This window comes from Hylobates moloch, unplaced genomic scaffold (genome assembly GCF_009828535.3).
Source record: "Hylobates moloch isolate HMO894 unplaced genomic scaffold, HMol_V3 SCAFFOLD_10, whole genome shotgun sequence".
Classification (NCBI taxonomy): Eukaryota; Metazoa; Chordata; class Mammalia; order Primates; family Hylobatidae; genus Hylobates; species Hylobates moloch.
Genome location: NW_026652285.1, coordinates 105,599,549 through 105,620,936, shown reverse-complemented (window position 1 = coordinate 105,620,936; position 21,388 = coordinate 105,599,549). Strand labels below are relative to the sequence as shown.

The 21,388-nt window shown below is 55.6% G+C and overlaps 1 protein-coding gene across 11 annotated transcripts in view; it reads right to left on the bottom strand.

The window, feature by feature from the left end:
- Positions 1–5: 5 nt before the first annotated feature.
- The window catches only part of STKLD1 (serine/threonine kinase like domain containing 1), a 27,695-nt gene continuing 6,312 nt past the window's right edge, over positions 6–21,388 (bottom strand). Inside the window, exons 3-19 of one of the 11 annotated variants that reach the window (XM_058444700.1) lie at positions 20,622–20,666; positions 18,834–18,908; positions 16,970–17,071; positions 14,618–14,688; positions 13,434–13,549; positions 11,479–11,597; positions 10,126–10,289; positions 8,596–8,726; positions 7,845–7,928; positions 5,397–5,513; positions 4,056–4,196; positions 2,918–3,052; positions 2,110–2,238; positions 1,890–2,018; positions 1,018–1,158; positions 616–698; positions 81–291 (exon numbers count right to left, since the gene is read on the bottom strand). In XM_058444700.1, the coding sequence (XP_058300683.1) occupies positions 202–291; positions 616–698; positions 1,018–1,158; positions 1,890–2,018; positions 2,110–2,238; positions 2,918–3,052; positions 4,056–4,196; positions 5,397–5,513; positions 7,845–7,928; positions 8,596–8,726; positions 10,126–10,289; positions 11,479–11,597; positions 13,434–13,549; positions 14,618–14,688; positions 16,970–17,071; positions 18,834–18,908; positions 20,622–20,666 (1,872 nt within the window). In that variant the 3' untranslated portion in view covers positions 81–201. The other 10 variants (XM_058444701.1, XM_058444699.1, XM_032165554.2 and 7 more) reach the window with 10 other exon arrangements.

Below are 21,388 nucleotides of genomic sequence, written 5' to 3'. Positions count from 1 at the left end.
AGCCTCTTGCCAGAAATGATTAAGGCAGAAACTGGCCTTGGGCCTCTTTATTAGTCACCTAAGAGGAGTGTGAGGTGCGCATTCTGGTCCTGGGCAACCCTTCCCCCCGCCCCAAGGGAAACAGTGGCCCATGGAAAGGAAGGGCAGGGAGAGGGCACATGTGGAGGAGGGGCCTGTGGGGTGTCTGTCTTCTCCCCAGCATCAGGGCTGAGCTGCTTCCCTGCCCGGGGGGCTGGGAGAGGTGGCTGCCTCCAGCCTCGAGAGCACTTTTTCCGCGTAAGAAACCAGTTCCTGGAAGGAGGAAGCAGGCAGGTCAGTTTTCTTGGGCAGTCCCCGGGTCCAGGAGCAAGTTACTCACGTGACTCAATCCAGCAGTCGTGGACAGGAAACTCTTTGGAGAGGTCTGATTACCCCTCCCGTTTAAGATTGGTTTTGGCCCAGTCATAGAGACGGGATAATAGGCAGGCAGGAGAGCAGTTTTGAAAACTATACATGTGGAGATCAGGGTCAGTTCTATACAAACATCTATTCCAGGCCCCCTAACGTGGTGCACCCCGGCTGGGGGCTTCCACCTGGAGAGAGGCCTGGTTTGCTGAAGGCGCTGCTGTCACTCACCAGGCTGGAGGTGAAGCGCTCCTTGATCTCCTGGACCAGGGCCTTCATACCACTGGACACCAGCTCCGGCAGGATCTCCTCTGCTGGTGGAGCAGGAAGGTCCTGAGGCCAGAGCCCTTCCTGTGCCCCTTGCCAGGAGCCCCAGAAGGATGAGAGTGGGTCGTATTCCCCCTTGTGCTTGGCATGCACAGAGCCACCTTGCAGTCCTGGAGCCCCACGCATCACCCTCAGCCAGGACAAGCCCTGGTGCTCAGAAGATGCCAAATGAGTGGGAAGTTTAAGAGGGCCGAGAAGTGGGGTTGAGCCCATCTTCCGTGTGCTCCTTCCCTGTCAGTTATAGGGGGAGCGGGGCACCCCTGACCGCTGGGCTCTAGGGAGTGTGAGGCGAGAAGGGCTTCTCACCATAGGAAGCCAGGTGGACCAGCAGCATGCCCATGTTCTCCACCACCTCTGGGTCGTCCCTGTGGAGCTGGTAGGTCTCCTTGATGAGGCTCAGGCCACTGCCGCCCTCCTCTTGCACCACCACCTTGAAGGCCGCCAGCTCTGGGGGACGGGTGAGAGTGGGTTCATGCCCCATTTTCCACTGAAAGGGAAGAGCCTTCTGTCCAGGATGGGATGGGACCCCAGAGCTCACACACAGGGGGCTGGGACAGGACAAGAGGAGACCCCGTCAGCTTGGGTGGACCAGTAGGCTGGCATGGCCTGAACAGGACCACACAAGAACAGAGGAGGCAGCCCCCCAGAGCCAAAGGGGTCGTTATCACTCTCTGGGGGAGACTGGGTAGTACAGAGGTCAAGACCATGAGCCCGGAGTTGCCAGGCACCAGCTGGTGTCTTGGCCAGGCCCAGGGTGCTCTCCGAAGGACTGTGCTGTGGGCCGAGCGTCAGTTGTGCTGTGCTCAGCGCTGGGCCCAGCCTGTCTAGCTGAGTGACAGGCAGGGTTTGTGTTGTGGGGAATTGGAGGCACCGTCTCCAGAGCTGTTTTGATCAGTCACGGTGTGCACGCATGTTGGGAAACCTGTGCAGATGTGATGTGTTTATGGACAGAGAGAGGGTCACAGGGTAGCATAACACAGAGACAGAGTTTATCAAGTGTGCATGAAAGTCTTGATGGTGATTTCTGGATGACTGGACTTTAGATTGTTTTTAATTTCTTTTCCTTTTTGACTTGTTGCTTCTGTTTTTTGGTTTGTGGCACCTGGCAGATGTAACTGATGGGGGCTGATTCTTGCCCCCACCTCTAGGTGGCAGCCTCGTCCGGTCCCCAGGCTCACCTGACACCTTCACCAGTCTGGCCAGTCCCTGGTAGGCATTGTTCACCAGCAGGGCTCTGTCCTGGCACAGCCGGATGCTCTGCAGGAGCAGCGCCACCACTTGTTCAAACTGCTGCTCCTTGATGCAGCCTGCAGAAAGGGGCCGGGCTGCCTTGTGCCTGCTGTGCCTCGAGGCCCACCCCTCCCAGCCCCAGGGGCCCAGGGCATCCACCCAGCTCACCCAGCAGGGACAGCAGCCAGAAGACTCCGCAGCTGGCTTCCACCATATCCCCATCCGCAGGGTAGGTGGCCAACACCTGGCTGATGAGGTCCGGGACCTTCTCCAAGGGGGCCTTGTTCACAATGATACCTGGAACCAGGACAGGGATGGAAGGGGACACCCAGACCTTGGGTGTGTGCAGGGGGGCCTTCCCATCCCCCATCTGCTGCCTTCCTCCAGCTAAGGACAACAGCAGAAATGGGGTGGGAAAGGTCAACTGTCCTCAGAGACGGGGGGAGGGTTAGCCCTGGAGAGGCTTGGAGAATCCCACACTTTGGGTGCTGGCAGGGTTCCCGGGTTTCCCAGGCTTTCCATGGTTTGGAGCTCTCTTTTTCCTGGGGCGCTGTAGTGCCAAAATGGGGTCTAGAGGAGGGGCAGCAGCACAGGCTGGGGGGGCCCCTATTGTGAATCAAAAATCAAAAATAGGGCATCCAGCACCACTGCTGCCCTCTGGAACCAGGACTGCCTGGAAAATCCCAGGACATTTCCCTGGGCGGGAGGCATTTAAAACTGAGGGGTGTGCCCACTGGGCAGGAAGTCCTGAAGCCCGGCCTCTGCCAGAAGGCCTTTCCTCCCCCACCCTTTCTCTCTCTGCTCCTCTTCTTTCTTCTGTTGGAGTTCAAAGCTCTCAGAAGAGCCTTTCCCAGACTATGGCTGTCGTGTTTCAGGGACGGGACATGGAGGTCCTCGAAGGCTCTCAGGGGCAGTTAGGGAGTGGCTGGGGGAGGGCTGCCAGCCTCGGTGGGACAGCAGGAGGAGGGCCCCTCACCGTCCAGCAGGAGGGCCCAGAGCAGGCCCAGGCCGCTGGCACAGACGTCCCTGCTTTTGAGGGAGCTGTTGAGGTGCTCCAGGATGTGCTCCAGCAGCCCGGCGTTCTGCAGCTCCTCTGACAGTGGCTCTGACTCTGTGGGTGGGCCAGAATGAGGGCCCCAGGGCCCCTCCCTCCAGGAAGCCTTCCTGCCTCTGTTGTCCTTGGGCACTGCAATCCCATTTGACCTGCCATCCTAGGTGCCTGCTCTGAGCCAAGTCGTGTGCACTCAATGGAGCCCTGAACAGGAGAACATGGGACTGGCCCCAGAGGAGTCTGTCCATCTCGTGGGCCACCAGTCCCAATAGCTGCCATCCCACTACCAGGCTGGGTCTGACCTCTGTAGCTTCCCATCCAGGGGGCTTGGCCCTGCCTCCTGGGCTCACAGAGCCAGCGTGTGCCTTCCAGGATGGAACCATGATGGGGCCCTATCCCGGTAGGATGAACTGACATCCGTTTTGCCTGATGGTTCCAGTTGACATCTATTCCTAGTGCCTCCTTTCACTCCCCAAAGTGAGATCAGTCATGTATGATCAGTTATCCAGTCTGTGCAGTAAAGAGGGTGCTGCACACCTCAGCCCCCAGCCCTGACCCTGGCTGCATGGGACTTCTGGCAACTGTCCTTAGGCTCTCTTGAGGCCCAGCTTCCTGTTGGGGAGAACAGTGCCCGCACAATTTGTGGGTGAAGGTGTGAGCGCTCTGTACGGCCCTCTACTTCCCACAGTCCTGGCTGGTGGCTTTGGAAGCCCACTGGGCCCTATGGAATGGAGACACATAGGGCATTTGCCCCCCAGCCTCCCAGAAGGGGCAGGAAGTGTGGGAAATAGATGTCATTGGTGTGAAGCCCACAGCTGCGCCTGGCACGTCTGTAGAGGGAACCAGTGACTTCAAGTGTGGAAGCTTGTCATCAAGATGGAAAAGGACGCGACCAGCATTTGGGGTGGCCGAATGAAGACGGCCAAATGCCGCTGTGCATCTCAGGAGGAGGCCCAGCACTGTCCTGTCCAACCCACCTATACCCCAAACCAACCTTTCCCAAGACCCCTGGGAAGGGCTGTCCTGGAGTGTGGGTGGGGCAGGAGGTGGCTGGCAGACACACCCTGAGTTGTGGTGATGGCTAGCAGGCTGTAGACCATGACAAGAAGTGGCTCCTCCTTGGGGTGGCTCCGAAGAGCACTCAGCAGGGTGGAGGTGATGGCTTGGTTGCAGGGAGCCTTGGCTTCTGGGTGGTGCACCAGCACTGCTCGGGCCAGAGGAAGACGCCTGGGGTTAGCCCCACAGCTCCGGCATGGGGCCAGACACACAAGGCTCACAGTCTGGGAGATGGCATCTCCACTTTGCATGAAGGAAACCGAGGTCTGCCTTGTTCTCCTGACCTAGAACAGGCCTCCATGAATCCCTGTGGCCTAATGGAGTGAAGGACTGGAGGGGAGCCCTGCCTGGCCAGGCCATGCATCCTGGTCCCTGGGAGCCAGCCAGGCAGCACTGAGCACAATTTCAACATTGCATGGAACTCCAACAGTGAAACTAGAAATGTGGCCGGGCGCGGTGGCTCATGCCTGTAATCCCAGCACTTTGGGAGGCTGAGGCGGGCGGATCATGATGTCAGGAGTTCAAGACCAGCCTGACTAACATGGTGAAATCCGTCTCTACTAAAAATACAAAAATTAGCTGGGCGTGGTGGCGGGTGGCTGTAGTCCCAGATACTCAGGAGGCTGAGGCAGGAGAATAGCTTGAACCCAGGAGGTAGAGGTTGCAGTGAGCCGAGAGCGCACCACTGCTCTCCGGCCTGGGTGACGAGCAAAACTCCATCTCAAAAAAAAAAAAACTAGAAAGGTAACAATACTTTTTGTTTAAAAAAAATCATCAAAGCTAATTCAACTTTTTTAACAACCATGTCTCTCATAGGAGGCTCAGGCCCTCAGCTCCAGCCTCTTCCATCAGGACAGTGAAATGAACTCAGCACTGCCCTCTTACCAGCCCTCTTCAGAGGACACAACCCATCCTCCCTGAGGGTCACTCCAGAGGACCTCGTGTCCAGCTCCTCGATTCATAGCTGGGAAACTGGCGGGAGCAGCAGGAAGTTGTCTGGGGACACGGAGCAGGCAAAAGGCAGGCCTGGGTGGGATCCGCATCTCCAAGCTCCTGGCCTGTGCCCTCTCTGCCATTCAGGATGGGGTCTGATGGGCACAGGACGGCATGGACTGTCCAGAAGGTCAGATGCCAAACAGGTGGCAGGGGCGGAGCTAGGCCACCAGGACTGTCCCCCCCACCTGGCCTGGCCCTGGCATCCACCTTGGCCTAGAAGGTGCAGCAGCTGGGAGCAGGGCATGGCTTCCCCTAACCCACCCGGCCTGGTGCCCACCTTGGCCCAGGAGGCACAGATGCAGGAAGCAGCGCATAGCCTCCCCGACCCCACCTGGCCTGGTTTGGCACCCACCTTGGCCCAGAAGGTGCAGCAGCAGGGAGCAGGCGCACAGCTGGACATCGAGGACCCTGTCATGCAGCTGCATGGTTGTAACCACCACCTCCACCAGCTCTGGGGGCCACGGCAGACCTGGCAGGGTGGGCGGCACGGGGAGACTCATTTTGGGCCAGATCGGGGGCATATAGACCCGACCAGGGCTCCCAGAGGCTGGTAGGAGCCTGCAGGGCCCTAGATGAGTGAATAGAAGGGGGAAGGACAATGAGGATTAGCGCTAGGTCCGTGGAGTGCATGCCGTGTCTGCCACGGGTGTTCTGCTCTGTGCTGCCCACAGCCCTGTGAAGTGGCCCCTCCCGGGACTGCCCTCCTTATGCATATGAGGAACCTGGGGTCAGCAGTTTGAAAGCACCTGCTCTTCAGCAGTTTGAACCCAGCCAGTCTACTCCAGATCCCTTGGCTGCAACTGCCCTGAGGGTGGACGTGGGTGGGTGGGCTCCATCCACCCTGCCACTGTGCCAGGAACTGTTGTGGGCTGGGGACTGCGTGAGGGGCAGTGGCCAGGCAGCCATCCCTCCACTCTAGGCTCATGAGAGCAACAAGGATGAAGTCCTGGCACCTGGAGTGTGGAGCGAAGCAAGACCCCCGCACCGTCCTTTTTTTTTTTTTTTTTTTTGGAGACAGTCTCACTCTCGCCTAGGCTGTTGTGCAGTGGCAATCATCTCAGCTCACTGCAACCTCTGCCTCCTGGGTTCAAGCGATTCTCCTGCCTCAGCCTCCTGAGTAGCTGAGATTACAGGCAAGCGCCACCACGTCCGGCTAATTTTTGTATTTTTAGTAGAGACAGGGTTTCACCATGTTTGGCCAGGCTGGTCTTGAACTCCTGATCTCAAGTGATCCACCCACCTCGGCCTCCCAGAGTGCTGCGATTACAGGCATGAGCCACCGTGCTCGGCTGCAAGCCCATTTCTAAGCAAGGCATGGAGGAAGGTGTGGCTCCGGGTGGTGGAAAAGACCTACCCTTTGGGATGGGGCCCAACAGCTTCCCTAGTTTCCCTAGGGAGGCAAAATCTCTCTTCCTAGGGACTGTCCTGGTCACAGCTGAGCTACAAAAGGGGTAGAAGAGGAGGAGGGGAGGGAGGGAATGGCAAATTAGGCCCATATGAGGCCTCTGCCACCTACTCGAAGGCCAGGGCTGGGCCTTGTCACCTCTGAGGCCCGAGCCACTGCAACAAACCTCAGTGGATTCCTAATCCAGGTCTGATGGATGGATGGACGGACGGACGGACGGACGGACGGATGGATGGATGGATGTGTGAAGGTAATGTTCAGGCAGGTGAAAAAGGTTGAATAGAAAGATTTTATGAAAGCATGTTTTGGCACAAATGTTTTAAAAATTGGCCGAGCACGGCGTGTCACACCTGTAATCCCAACACTTTGGAAGGCCAAGACAGGCAGATCACTTGAGATCAGGCGTTTGAGACCAGCCTGGCCAACATGGTGAAACCCCCTCTCTACTAAAAATACGAAAAATTAGCTGGGTGTGGTGGCACACACCTGTAGTCCCAGCTACTTGGGAGGCTGAGGCAGGAGAATCACTTGAACCCAGGAGGTGGAGGTTGCAGTAAGCCAAGATCGCACCACTGTACTCCATCCTGGGGGACAGAGTGAGACCCTGTCTCAAAAAAAAAAAAAAACACTGCTTTCCCCAACACTCTCCATGAATGAGCAGCAACAATCTTTTTGGGTTTGGTTTTGTTTTCTGAGACAGGGTCTTCTGGGCTGGAGTGCGGTGGCGCAAGCATAGCTCACTATAGCCTCCATTCCCTGGGTGCAAGCAATCCTCCTGCCTCAGCCTCCTGAGCAGCTAGGATAACAGACATGTGTCACCACATCTGGCTAATTTTTTTTTTTGTAGAAATCGGCTTTCCCTTTGTTGCCCAGGCTGGTCTCAAACCCCTGGGCTCAAGCAGTCCTCCCGCCTTGGCTTCTCAAGGTGCTGGGATTACAGGCGTGAGCTACTGCGCCAGGCCATGCATTCTTAATAGGTGGGCAAGTTGTATCTGAAAAAGTATTCACACCCTTGAACATCTAGGAATCTGTGCTACAGAAACAAGCGCACAGATACATACACACCAGGGTGTCCGTTCCAGTATCATTCATAATAGTGGAAACTGAGAAACAACTCAGATACCCCTCATAGGGACAGTGGGGCAGATGGTATGACTGTGGCTCCATTAAAATCATGTGAGGGCTGCCATGCCACCCATTCCCCTTCTCTGTTGTCTTCGCCAGGCAGATAGCAGAGACACGGGACTCTTCTGGGGACACATGCATGCCTCCACGCTGCACTAAAGCACTGGCGAGGGGAGCCCGGGGTGAGGGCCAGCCTCAGCTCCCCATGGGCCGGACCATAGCTTCTACCCCTACGGGAGCAGCTCGAAAGGGGTGCAGGGTGGGGCCTACCTAGCTGATCTGCAGGCATTTTCAGAAGCCTCTTCATGGCCCTGAGCTGGACTTCGGGCCAGCCAGAGAATTTCTGCATGGCCTCTGCAGAGACAGGAAGGCAAGGGAGGGACCTTTCTGAGGCCTCGGGGCCCTGTCTCTGGGCACCACTCTGGGCTGGCTACTGTGTGTGCATCCCCTCCTCAGATCCACAGGTTCAGGATGAGAGGGAGGGGCTGTTACCATCCCCACTTTACAGATGAGGCCACTGAGACCAAGCGACTTTTCCTTAACAGAACCCAAGTCTCTGTCTTGGAGCACACAGATGGTGGTGCGCACTTCCGCTCATCCTGGGCACATAGGAGGCACGCAGGAAGTGGTGCTGTGGGAGGAAGATGCCCTAGGACCATTGTGTGCCACCCAGGCTGTGGAAGCAAAAGCAGAGGGTTGTGGGAGGCATGGGCAGTGACTAGGCCATTGAGCTACATGGAGGATTTGTGTAGCAGGAGCGGAGGGAAAACAGGTGGGGGCCAGGCTATGGAGAGGAACTTTGTGTTATAGGTAGTTGGGAGCTATGGAGGATATTTGAGCAGAGCAGTGTCCTGGGCAGTGTGTAGGGATGGATGGAGGGAAATTGTTCCTACCCACTGGTCGTGCACGTGGAGCAAGGCCAGGGGCATAAATAATGAACCCTCTGGAACTAAACAATAGGATGCCAAGGCCATGGACAGGAGCTTCAGGGCACGCTCCCCCTTTGTGTCCCCAGCATCACCTAAAATGCTGGCCACGTTGCCTTCTAACAGCATGTCGATGACGGACGCAGGCACCATCTGCCGGTGCAGGGTCAGAGAGACACACGAGGACTTGAAGGAGCCTCTCACGAAGGTGATGTGCACGACGTCCCTAGCAGAGGAGCAGAGAGGGCTGAGTAACCCAGCAGCGCACCCTGCCGCCTCCCTGTGGGGCTCTCCCTCTGCCTCTGGCTCCAGGCTGCCCATTGGTGCGGGCGCTGGACACTGACCTCCCTGTTTTGGGATCCATTTGGCAGGGTCTCTCATAGTGTCCCCAGTGTGTCCAGCAAGCACCCCAGCAATTCCACACCCAGGGACATACTCCATGGAGGCAGGGCCTCAGCTCATAGAGCTGGGGGACAGTCTGGGGCCCTGGCACTTTTGCCCTTGTGGTCCCCTGCCTCCATGGAAACATGAAAACCCAGATTTTACAACTGCGTTGGTATAAAGATGAATATGAACCAGGCTGGATTCCTTGCTATATGTTTGGTTTTTTGTTTTGTTTGGTTTGGTTTTTTTTTTTAGATGGAGTTTCACTCTTGTCACCTAGGCTGGAGTGCAGTGGCACGATCTCGGCTCACTGCAACCTCCGCCTCCTGGGTTCCAGCAATTCTCCTGTCTCAGCCTCCTGAGTAGCTGGGACTACAGGTGCGCCCCACCATGCCCGGTTAATTTTTTTTCTATTTTTAGTAGAGACGGGGTTTCGCTCTGTTGGCCACACTGGTCTCGAACACCTGACCTCAAGTGATCCACCTACCTCGGTCTCCCAAACTGCTGGGATTACAGGTGTGAGCCACCGTGCCTGGCTTGGAGTCTTTGTTATATGTTTTTGTTTTGTTTTTGAGACAGGGTCTCACTCTGTCACCCAGGCTGGAGTGCAGTGGCGAGATCTCGGCTCACTGCAACCTCTGCCTCCTGGGCTCGAGCGATCCTCCTGCCTCAGCCTCCCCAGTAGCTGGGAACACAGGCATGCAGCACTACACCCAGCTAATTTTTTATATTTTTAGTAGAGACAGGGGTTTTGCCATGTTACCCAGGCTAGACTCGAACTCCTGACTCAAGTGATCTGCCCGCCTCGGCCTCCCAAATTGCTGGGATTATAGGCGTGAGCCAGCGCCCCGGCCAGTGTTATGTATTTACTTTTGTCTTCTGATTTTAAAATAAGTTAGAATGAAAAATTTAAAGGTGACCATTGTCTTCAGGAATTTTTTTTTTAATGTAGAATGAAAACTTTTTCTGGAACCCTAAAAGTGTCGTGGGTCCTGGGGGCTACGCCTCCTGTGCCTCCTGGGGGTCAGTCTGCTCACTCCACTGTACGTTTGGGATTACTCACTGCAGCATGGTTTGGGAGAGCCAGAACTGGGAAAAGCCCAGCTGTGCAGGGATAATCAGGGCATCTGTGATGGAGTTCTTTGAGGTGTTACAAAGCCAACTAGCTGTGCTTGTATTAGGGTGGAGAGATGTTGAAAGATAAATCCATAGGTTAAAATAAACCCCAACCCTGAGCTCACTTTATCGTTATTCGATCTGAGGGGTCGATCTGGAGCATCAAGGGCAGAAGATTCCCGAAGGTTTCCACATCTGGGATCTGCTTCTCCTCCATTGTCTTCAGGACGGCCTTCAGGCTGCCCGGGCTCTGGCAGAGGGACTTCCGCAGATGCATGGCTTCTGTGCCCTGCACGGAGAGAGGACACCTCTGTGTATTCCCTTAAGTAAATGGAAACTAGGTCCCAGCATGGGCAGGGGGCAACCAGGGACCAAGAAATCCAGGAGGAGACCAGGGAGAGCCAGGTGTGGCCACTGCCTACAAAAATGCCCAGAGACCCCAGGGGCCCCAAGCTCTTCCATAAGAAGAAATGGAGTTTCAGAGAAGCCAGCAGGTTGTCTCCTGGGGTGGAGTCCTGCCAAGAAAGCCCTCTGATCTAGACCCAGCCAGTAAGACAGCATGCCCATTTCACAGAGTGTGAGCGTGCCCAGGGTCACACTGCCTGGGCTGGGGCTGGAGCTCAGGCTATTTCCAGGATGTCACACAGCCTCCAAAGTGGGAAGGCTCTCATTTCCCTGGGAGTCTTTCAGAGGAAGGGAGTGGCAAGGTGCTTCTCAGAGGTGGAGTCTGGGGGTCTGGGAGACCATGGGGAACCTGGGTCCAACCAGGTGTCTGTCCTTTCTGGGGACCACGGTGCCTGCAGGTGGTGCTGCAGAGAAGGGGAGCTTCCTTGTTTTGGGCATGGCAGGCCTTCCCCACTTTTCTCTTCTGCATATGGAGAATAGGAAGCGACAGGCTGGACTTCCCTGCCTCCCTGCAGCCAGAGTGACCTTGGAGTGCTCGTAGGGCCAGTGGGGCCTTCTAACTCCCCTCCTTCCTGCCCACAGGCTGTGGCCATGGTGCAGGGGCCCCAGCAGGGATGAGAGAAAGAGCTGCATGCTAAGGATGTGCAGGAGGAGAGAAGGCGCCTCCACACCAGCCTGGGGCTTGTGCATGAGGCAGCCGGGTGTGTTCAGGCCCACGCTGGGTTCCCGTTGCTTGCAACTCCGTGCAGCCTTCATGCTCACAAGGGCACCTAAACTTGGCTTTTCTCCATCAAGAGTCAGTGACACCACCTGGAGGGCTGCTGCGAGGGTTGCGTGGGATGGTCTGAATATTACCAGTGCTGTCATTATCCTGCTAGAGCCCAGCAGGTGCTGCAAGCTGAGGGGTTCTGAGGAGGGCAGGCCCCTCGCAGGTGGAGGAGGGGGCTCCGTGCAGCCTGCAGAGAGCCAGGGGAAGGGATGCGGAGGGGAGGCAGGGTGAGGCCAAGCTTTCTCCCCAGGCCTGGGCGCGTGGGGAGCAGCATGTGGGGTGTGGGGGAGGGAGGGCGGCTCACATCCATGAAGGAGCAGCTGGTCATGTCCAGAATGATGCAGCCCAGGGACCAGATGTCTGATTTCTGGCTGAAGGAGAAGTTGAGGGCTTCAGGGGCCATCCAGGACTTATGAAAGGGGTCTGTTGGTAAGAGCAAGGTGGGATCCCTGAGTCCTTTGCTCCCTGGGGGCAGGGGCTTGACAGAGTCACCCTGCCCAGCACTGTATCCCCTTTGGTGGCCCCTCGCAAGCAGCTTGAAACACAAGCCCTGCAGGTCCTCTTCTCAGAAGAGGTGGACAATATTAACTGTGGGGAGGAAGAGGCCCCCATCAGCGGGAGCTTTGCGTTGATCTGGAGCCACTGAAGCTGTCCATCTTGGCGGGTGCCCACCAGGCTGGCCTGTATAGGTGGTGTGTCTGTGTGCCTGAAATGGCTGTAGAAGGAGTTGGAAGAGGCACGTGCCAAGAAACTGTGCACCCCTCTAAACTTCTTGCCCCTTCTAAATGTCAGGACCTTGGGGGCAAAGTTACAGTTGCTCTGCCCTACTTTCTCAACTGGAACCCCAGACAGGGAGGCAAAAGAGCAGACTCCTCTGAGTCCATCAGTCCCTGGTTGGCTTCAGGCAGCCCCTCCTTCTCTGGACCTCCATTCCCCAGCCCAACAGTAAAGGGCTGGACTCCAAGGACGCGTGCCATATACACCTCCAATAGAACCAACCATCTACTTGTCTGTCCACTCATCCATCCACACACACCCCATCCATCCATCCATCCATCCATCCATCTATCCATCCATCCAGTCACCCACCTACCCACTCATTCACTCACTCACCCACCCACCCATCCATCCACACACCCACCCATCCATCTATTCATCCATACACCCACCCACCCACACATCCATCCACACACGCACCCACCCACCCATCCATCTACCCACCCAACCATCCGTCCACAACCCATGCACTCACCCATCCACCCACACACCCATCCCTCCAACCACACACCCATCCACCCATCCATCCATCCACCCACCCACCTATCCATCCATCCATCCATCCACTCACCCACCCATCATCCATCCACTTACCCACCCACCTATCCATCCTACCACCCACCAAACCACACACCCACCCATCTACTCATTCATCTTCTGTCTACCAAGGACTGAGTGCGGCCGGGCGCAGTGGCTCATGCCTGTAATCCCAGCACTTTGGGAGGCCCAGGCGGGTGAATCACGAGGTCAGGAGATCGAGACCACGGTGAAACCCGGTCTCTACTAAAAAAAATACAAAAAATTAGCTGGGCGGAGTGGCAGGCACCTGTAGTCCCAGCTACTCGGGAGGCTGAGGCAGGAGAATGGCATGAACCCAGGAGGTGGAGCTTGCAGTGAGACGAGATCGCGCCACTGCATTCCAGCCTGGGCGACAGAGCGAGACTCCATCTCAAAAAAAAGGACAGAGTGCAACCAGCAACTGCCACCCTGGGACTCTGGACTCCTCCTCTGTGGTTGCTCTCTCCAGCCCCCTTTCTCTGGCCATCTTTTCAAAGGAACGAGAACTTGTATCCCCTTGCCACCCACCCCTTCATCTCCTGGGTTGTTTTAGGACTCAGTGATCTACACGCAGCCAGTGCCTGGCACCCACAGATCCTCCGTCCTGGGCATTTTCATTTCCTTCCTTCTGAAGCTTTCTTTTCCTTCCCTCCATGAGAGGCAACATTTTCTGGGGTACCACAAACAACCATGACTTTGTTTCTCTCAAATATCGGGTGTCTGTCTGCCCCTGGTGGTGGCATGCCTGCTCAGTTACAACCCAAAGGAGGTCTCTTTGGAGTTTACACAAGGCCAGGGCTTTGTGGGGACCTTCTGAGCAAACAGCTGTTTGATGTTGCCTCACTCCAGCACCCAGAGTGGCCACCACCATCTGGATTCTAGGTGCCGACCCCCTCTCCCACGACCTGGGGGAGCCCCTGCCACCTTCCTCCGCACGAATATTCCATTTGGCTTTGTTTGTCATTAGCACGTTGGAGCTCAGGTCCTGCAGTTTGCAGTGGTCACTGCTGACAAGGATGATGTTGGAGGGTTTGAGATTCCTGAAACCAAGAGGTGGGTTTGCCTCTGGGTGCCAAGGGGCCACCTGGGCAGCCACCACCCCCAACCCCAGGTGGGACGAGCGTGTGTGCTGAGCCTGACTCTCTGCTCCCTGCCCCACCTGGTTCTGCAGCAGCAGCCCACACCCTCCTCTCCTCCACAAAATGCCCCATCTCAGCCTACTTTTTAAGCAGTTGTTTCCTATGTACAGAAATATACTGAATTTTAAATCGGGGGAAAAATCCTCAACCACAAGTAGGAACACACCCAACACTCCGAAGAGGTCCCTTGGTTGACATGTTCACCTTCTTAGATATCTCAGCTACGCATTTGCCTGGGGATTGATTTTTGGCCATTGTGCGATGTCTAGTGACGTTAACACTGAATGTGGAATGTGAGCATTCCCTTTGTACATATGGTCTGCGTGGTGTGTGTGTGTGTGTGTGTGTGTGTGTGTGTGTGTGTGTGTGTTTTAAGTCAGGGTTGCCCAGGCTGAAGTGCAGTGGCACGATCATAGCTCACTGCAGCCTCAAGCTCCTGGCTTCAAGCAATCCTCCCATCTCAGCCTCCATGTTGCTGGGACCACAGGTGTGCACCACCACGCCCAGCTGCATAGTTTCCCTCTTCCTCTTTAAATAAGATATTGGTGTTGAGAATTGGAGCCATCTCCCAGCCCCTTCAGACCATGGATTCTCCAGCCTGAAAGTTGTGCCTCTGGGGGGTCAAAGGCTCAGCAGGGCCCACTCAGCCCACACTGGCCCCCTGACAGGCAACCCGGTCTCTCTTCCTGGCAGGGCTGTTGCCGCCTTCCTTTCCGGGAACTCTAGAGCTGCCCGCCTGGCTAGCGCACACCCCATGCAGCTGTGCGTGTGCACATGGCTTAAGACCACTTGGAAGAGCCTCTTTTGAGCCCAAAGGAGCTCTGGAAGGTCCCCATCCTACCCTGGCTGCACTGGCCCAGTGCACCTTTCTCCCCAGATCCTGCCCACGCGCACTGGCACCCGAGTGGCCTCAGTGCCTTTTCTCCCGAAGCAGCCAGCCAGTCTGTGGAGGTCAGGGGCCCCACTCACCTGTGGATGATGTCCAAATGGTGCAGGTATTCCAGCGCATCCAGCACCTGGCCCAGCACATTCTGCATCCACTGGGGGAGAAGTAGGGGGTGCCAGGATGGAAGGGGCGCCCTGTGCTGCTTTCAGGGGGGTGACACTCAGAGCAGCCAGCAGGATGGTGGTGTATCCTCTCCTTGCATCTTGAGACAGGCCTGAAGCCAGCCAAGCGCTCAGGGTGGAGGAGGCTTCAGTGTGGTAGCTCTCCAGATGGTAAAGCCGCAGCGGCAGCCAGAAGGACTCTGAGTTTCCAGACTCCACACTGCTATCTCCATACCAGAGACCCTGGGTGCTGCAGGGGCCCCATCCCTGCATCCCACTCTGTGGCCTGCGCTGCCCCACACTTGCCAGGAGCTGGAGGCAGATCGGCCTTGCGGGTATGGGAGGAGTGGAAGCCTTCAGTGCCTACGTGAGCTCAATCCTCTAGGTCATTCTAATGAAAAGAGCCCTGAGAGAGAATGCTGGGAGCGTTCCGCATCAGAGACAAGCTCCATCGAGTACTCAGGGCGGTGATTCTGAAGCTGGGCTCCTAGGGCCCCCGGATTCAGGGCCACCCTGGGGTGTCAGAGAGGGGCTAAGGAGGCAGGATGTGGGCGCCTCCCACTGCCCTCAGTTAGAGTAGGTCTGCTGCACTTACTGGGTTTCTGTGAACAGTTCGTGTTTTGAAGGGCTTCTCTCACAAAGTCTGAAACCCACTCCGGGCCTGCCTCTGAGGCCCATGGTAGGAGAAGAGCTGTGTGCCCCGAAGAGCCCCTCAGGGGGACATGGTCCTGCCAAACACAGTTCTCAGGGTAAAAGCAGGTAGCATTCATCTGGGGTAGATCAAAGATCTAAATGTGAAGGCAAAAACAACCAAGCTTCCAGAAGACAGAGCAGAGTATCTTCATGACCTTGGAGCAGGAAATGCTTCTTAAACTCCAAAGGCACTCACCATAAGAGTCAGCATTGGGAAAGCGAACTCCACTACAGTTAGGACTTTCTATCATCAAAAGACATCATTAAGAAAGTGAACTAGCCGGGCGCAGTGGCTCACGCTTGTAATCCCAGCACTTTGGGAGGCCGAGGTGGGTGGATCACAAGGTCAGGAGATCGAGACCACGGTGAAACCCCGTCTCTACTAAAAATACAAAAAATTAGCCGGGCGTGGTGGTGGGCGCCTGTAGTCCCAGCTACTCGGAGAGGCTGAGGCAGGAGAATGGCGTGACTCCGGGAGGCAGAGCTTACAGTGAGCCGAGATCGCGCCACTGCACTCCAGCCTGGGTGCCTGGGTGACACAGCGAGACTCCATCTCAAAAAAAAAAAAAAGAAAGTGAACTGGCCAGGCATGGCAGCTCATGCCTGTAATCCCAGCAGTTTGAGAGGCCAAGGTGGGTGGATCACTTGAGGTCAGGAGTTCGAGACCAGCCTGGGCAACATAGCAAAACCTTGTCTCTATTAGTAATACAAAAATTAGCTGGGTGTGGTGGTGGGCACCTGTAGTCCCAGCTACTCAGGAGGCTGAGGCAGGAGAATCGCTTGAACCGGGAGGCAAAGGTTGCAGTGAGCCAAGATTGTGCCATTGCACTCCAGCCTGGGCGACAGAGTGAGACTCCATCTCAACAACAACAACGACAACAACAAGACTGACACAATGAAGTGCTGGCCTCCATGTGGATCAGGAATGCTCACAACTTGTGAGAGTAAACATGGGGCCAACCAAACCACGTTGGAAAGCTGTTTGGAGCATCTACTGAAGCTACACACACGTACTCTACAACTCAATAATTCCACTCCTATGTATTCATCCCAGAAAAGTGAGTGCCTTCCAGCAATGCTCATAGCAGCCTTATTCACAATAGCCCCAAACTGGAAGCAGCCCAAATGAGACTAGGTAAACAGCCTGCAGCGCAGTCAGGCAGCAGAGTGGCAGCAAGCAATGAACACATGATTTGCTGGTGCATGCAGCAGCACCGCGGGGCTCACAACAGCAGGCTGAGGGAAGGAGGCCAGACAGGAGCGGCAGCATGCCGGACGAGTCCATTTACAGGAACTTCAGGGACCGGCAGAACAATATGGAATCATGGTCACCGACTAGGAACCTTCTAGGGTTAGGAACGCCTTCTGTCTTGATCTTGGTGGAAGTTGTGTGAGTGCATCAAACTGTGCACTTAAGATCTGCACACATCCTAGGGTGCAATGCCTCAAGGCATACGCTTAAGAAAAAAACAAGGCTGGACTCCATGGTGCCTGCCCTCCCGCTGTCACTTTGCCCCGCGCTGCAGGGCCTGTGTCACAGGTCTAGGTGGCCCCCAGGCCTGGTGCCCCAGAGGATCTTACCTCAGAGTCAATGATTTCCTTTGCCTTCCTCTTATCCTCAATGACCTCCTGGAAGCTGAGCTCATTGAACTCCATCACCAGGCAGAGGTACAGAGAAGAGATCTGCTGGGACAGGAGGCCCTTAGCCAGAGGACGCCCAGGCCCCAGTGCTTCTGCAGGCTCGCCTGCTCCAGGGCCTCCCTCAGCTCAGCTGCCTTTTGCAGTGGCTGTGGGAGCACTGCCCGCTGGAGGGGGCTGCAAGCCCCTCCTGCCCCACCTTCAGCTTCCTGTCTCTCCTCTCCCCATTACCAGGCCCCACCTCCACTCCACACTCCATCCACACCAAGCTACTTGGACTTTCCCCAAAGCTGCACTTGTCCCGTGGCCACTGCACACGTGGACCCCTCTGCCTAGACCACTCCCCACCCCCTTCATAGGGATAACTACCCACCCTTCAGGGCTCAGCCCAGACCCATTTCCTCCGAGGAGCCTGCCCTGGCCAGAGCCCCAGCAGACCACCAGGTCAGGGCTCCCACTTCTGTGCTCCCTCCCATAGAGAAATGTCCTCTTGGCTTCTCTGCACCCTCCTTGAGAGCATTAGGGGGTGCTCAGAAAATCTTTGGGAGTGCATGCAGTGAGGTCACCTCATCAAGACCCAGCTGGAGCAGAGGGAGTGTGTGAGGGGCCTTTCCTGCTCAGACCTGGGACCGTTGGCCCCACGTGGGAACGCCAGTGTGGACATCTCATGCAGGCTGGTGCCCGGCAGAAGGCTTCTCGGCCTCTCTTTACCTCCAGCACCCCTTGTGCCTGCCCAGCCTCCCGCTGTCCACCTCAGTCCCATTGGAAGTGACCGGAAAGCTCCTGGCTCCTTGTAAAAAGAAGTCATCCAGCCTGAAGGACCCGGCTGCTGGACCTGAGTCTCCGTCCCCAGTCAGCTGTTTACTAGCTGTGTGGCCTTGGAGAGCTCCTGAACCGAAGCCCTAGGCCCATCAGGAGCACAGGGACAGTACTTCCTGCCCTGCAGCCCTCCTGGCACGTGATGACAGATGTGGTGCTGGTCCGTAAGCTGCACAGGGGCTGCAGGAGTAAGGGGCGCACAGGCCCAGGACGGCACTGGCGTCGGGTGGCTGTGGAGAGGGGGTCAACTAGCTCCTTCCATGAAAGTAAAAACTCTGTCATCAGAGGCACAGGCTTACCAGGACAAGCTCGGTGGCTGCGTGCAGAGCCCAGGAGTCAGGCCCATCTGGCCTGGCCCTCCGGCTTGGCCACGTACTAGCTGGATAACCTGGAGCAGCTTGTTTCTGTTAGCCTCTGTTTCTTCTTCTGTCAAATGGGTTAAGAACCCCTCCTGGCCAGGCGTAGTGGCTCGTGCCTCTAATCCCAGCACTTTGGGAGGCCGAGGCAGGTGGATCACTTAAGGTCAGGAGTTCGACACCAGCCTGGCCAACATGGTGAAACCCCGTCCCTACTAAAAATACAAAAATTAGCCGGGTGTCATGGCACGCGCCTGTGTAATCCCAGCTACTCAGGAGGCTGAGGCAAGAAAATCGCTTGAACCCGGGAGGCAGAGGTTGCAGTGAGCCGAGATCGTGCCATTACACTCCAGCCTGGGGGACAAGAGTGTGACTTTGTCCAAAAAAAAAAAAAAAAAAAAATCTCCTGATGATGAGGTTGTTGGGGCTCCTATGAGACTATGCACGGAAAGCCCCCAGCATGGTACCTGGCCCCAGTGAGTGTTAGGTCAGGGGTGGCCACGTTTAGAGTCACTGACATTGCCACGCGAGCTATTCTGACAGTGAAGGGTGGGCGTGCTCTGGGCTCAGTCTGCGTGGTCCTGCAGCCCACTGCGTGGCGGCTGAGCCTGTAGGTGTCAGCTCTGACCCACCTCCCCATTCCACGTGATGAACAGCTCCTGGTACACAGAGATGTGGGCGTGCCGCAGCTTCAGCAGTGGCATCAGCTGCCAGGATAGAGCAGAGGAAACAGAGAAGTCACCGCCTCTCCACGCCTTTCTCAGCTCAGGCTTCTCTGTCACACATCCCAACGAACATGCAAGCCTCGGGCTCTGAGCTGGGCCGGGGAGCGGGCTCAGGGAGGCTGCACGGTGGTTAGGAGCCAGGCAGTCTGATGTGGGTCCTGTCTCCAGCATGAGCTGGCTGTGCTGGGTGACTGGGCCTCATATTGTCATCTGAAAATGGGGGTCCTGGTGGAATCTGCCTCACAGGGATACCATGGCGGGTGAGTGAGCTGTGGCAGGCAGTGCCAGGAAGGTGGAGATCAGCCACAGCCAGGGCTGGCTGGAGGAGGTGGTGCAGACACCGGGAGGTGGGCACACGGAGAGGCCCCAGTGCCCCTGCCCTGGCGGAAAGTGCTTTGAAACATGCCCAAACAGGAGCAGATAGGGCTGCCTTAGAGACATGGAGCCAGACAGACAACTGCTTGTGGTGGAAGGTTGGGTGTGAAAGCAGGTGGCCTAGTGGGCCGTGGATGGGAATCGGCAATGTGAAAAGCCATGGCGGCGTGCAGCTCTGGGCAGGCCCCCATGCTCTTTCTTCCCATTTGTTACCAAGTAGCCTGGGCCCACCACTGTGCTTCGGTCACATTATACACCCAATAATGTTTGCTGGCCAAGCTCCAGAGCCAGCAATTCCAGAAGACAAACAAGTGACCATGAGATAGGAGGGGACACCTTCAAGCTCATGGGAAATTCAAGAAACACAAAGAAAGGCTACTTGGAGGCTTTGCCAATCAAACCGAAGTGCAGCTGTTATCGCTATTATTGTAAATGAGTATGTTACTGCTGGGCAGCTCTGAATGGTAGAATTAAGGGTAATTTATATTTGCTTTGTTAAACAATTCTGGTATGGGCGTGGTGGTACATGCCTGTACCCCAGCACTTTGGAGGCCGAGGTGGGAGGATTGCTTGAGCCCAGAAGTTCAAGACTAGCCTGGGCAAAATGGTGAGACCCCATTGCTATTAAAGAAAAAAAAAGGTAAAAACAAAAGAAAACCCAATTCTGTATTTTTAAAATTTTCTGCTGTAATTAATAATTTTATATTGAAGAAAAAATATTTAAAAAATAGTTATTGGTAGATTAACCTAGAGACCCGGCCAATATTTATTTATTTTTGAGACAAAGTTTTGCTCTGTCACCCAGGGTGGAATGCAATGGTGCAATCTCGGCTCATTGCAACCTCTGCCTCCCAGGTTCAAGCGATTCTCCCGCCTCAACCTCTCGAAGTAGCTGGGATTACAGGCGCCCACCACCATGCCCAGCTAATTTTTTTTGTATTTTTAGTTGAGACGGGGTTTCCCCATGTTGGCTAGGCTCGTCTTGAACTCCTGACCTCAAGTGATCCACCCGCCTCAGCCTCCCAAAGTGGTGGGATTACAAATGTGAGCCACCGTGCCCAGCCCAATATTTAAACCTTATGTTCTCTGGGAACATATGTTCTAAGTTGTCAGCACCTGCATTTAGCAGTGAGTGTTTGGAGCATGGACTCCCTTCATGACCTGGGGCTGCTGGCTTCACAGCTGAGGCAAAACTGGTGCTGATGCTCTATCCCTCCCTCCAGCCCTCTCTTCACCCAGGCACTCAACAAGAAGGTACAGAACACAGTCTGTGTATGCTCCATTGAGCTCTTCCAGAGGAAAAACCACCCTGACAGTTACCTCCTCCAGGGCCTGACTGGCGTCATGGTCATCCATGCATTCCACCTGCAAGGGCACAAGAGCATGACTTAATAAACATGTAGCAAATCATCTCCGTTATCACCACCATCACCACCACCACCACAACCATTACCATCATCTCCACAACCACCACCTCCACCACAACCATCACCATCATTACCACAACCACAACCATCACCACCATCACTGTCACCATCATCACCATCACCATCATCACCATCACTGCCATCATCACCATCATCACACCACCACCACTACCATTACCACCATCACTCCATCACCACCATCACCACTATCATCACCATCATTAACATCATCATTACCACCTTCATCACCACTATCACTATCACTGTCATCATCACCATCATCACACAACCATTACCACCATCTTTCCATCACCGCCACCATCTCCACTATCATCACCATCATTACTATCATCACACCACCACCACTACCATTACCACCATCACACTATCACCACCACTGTCACCATCACCACCATCACCACCATTACTATCATCACACCACCACCACTACCATTACCACCATTGCACCCATCACCACCACTGTCACCATCACCACCATCATCACCATCACCACCACCATCATCATCATCACACCACCACCATTACCACCATCACTCCATCACCTCCACCGTCACCATCACCACTATCATTACCATCATCACCATCATCATCACCATCATCACCATCATCACACCACCACCGTTACCACCATCACTCCAT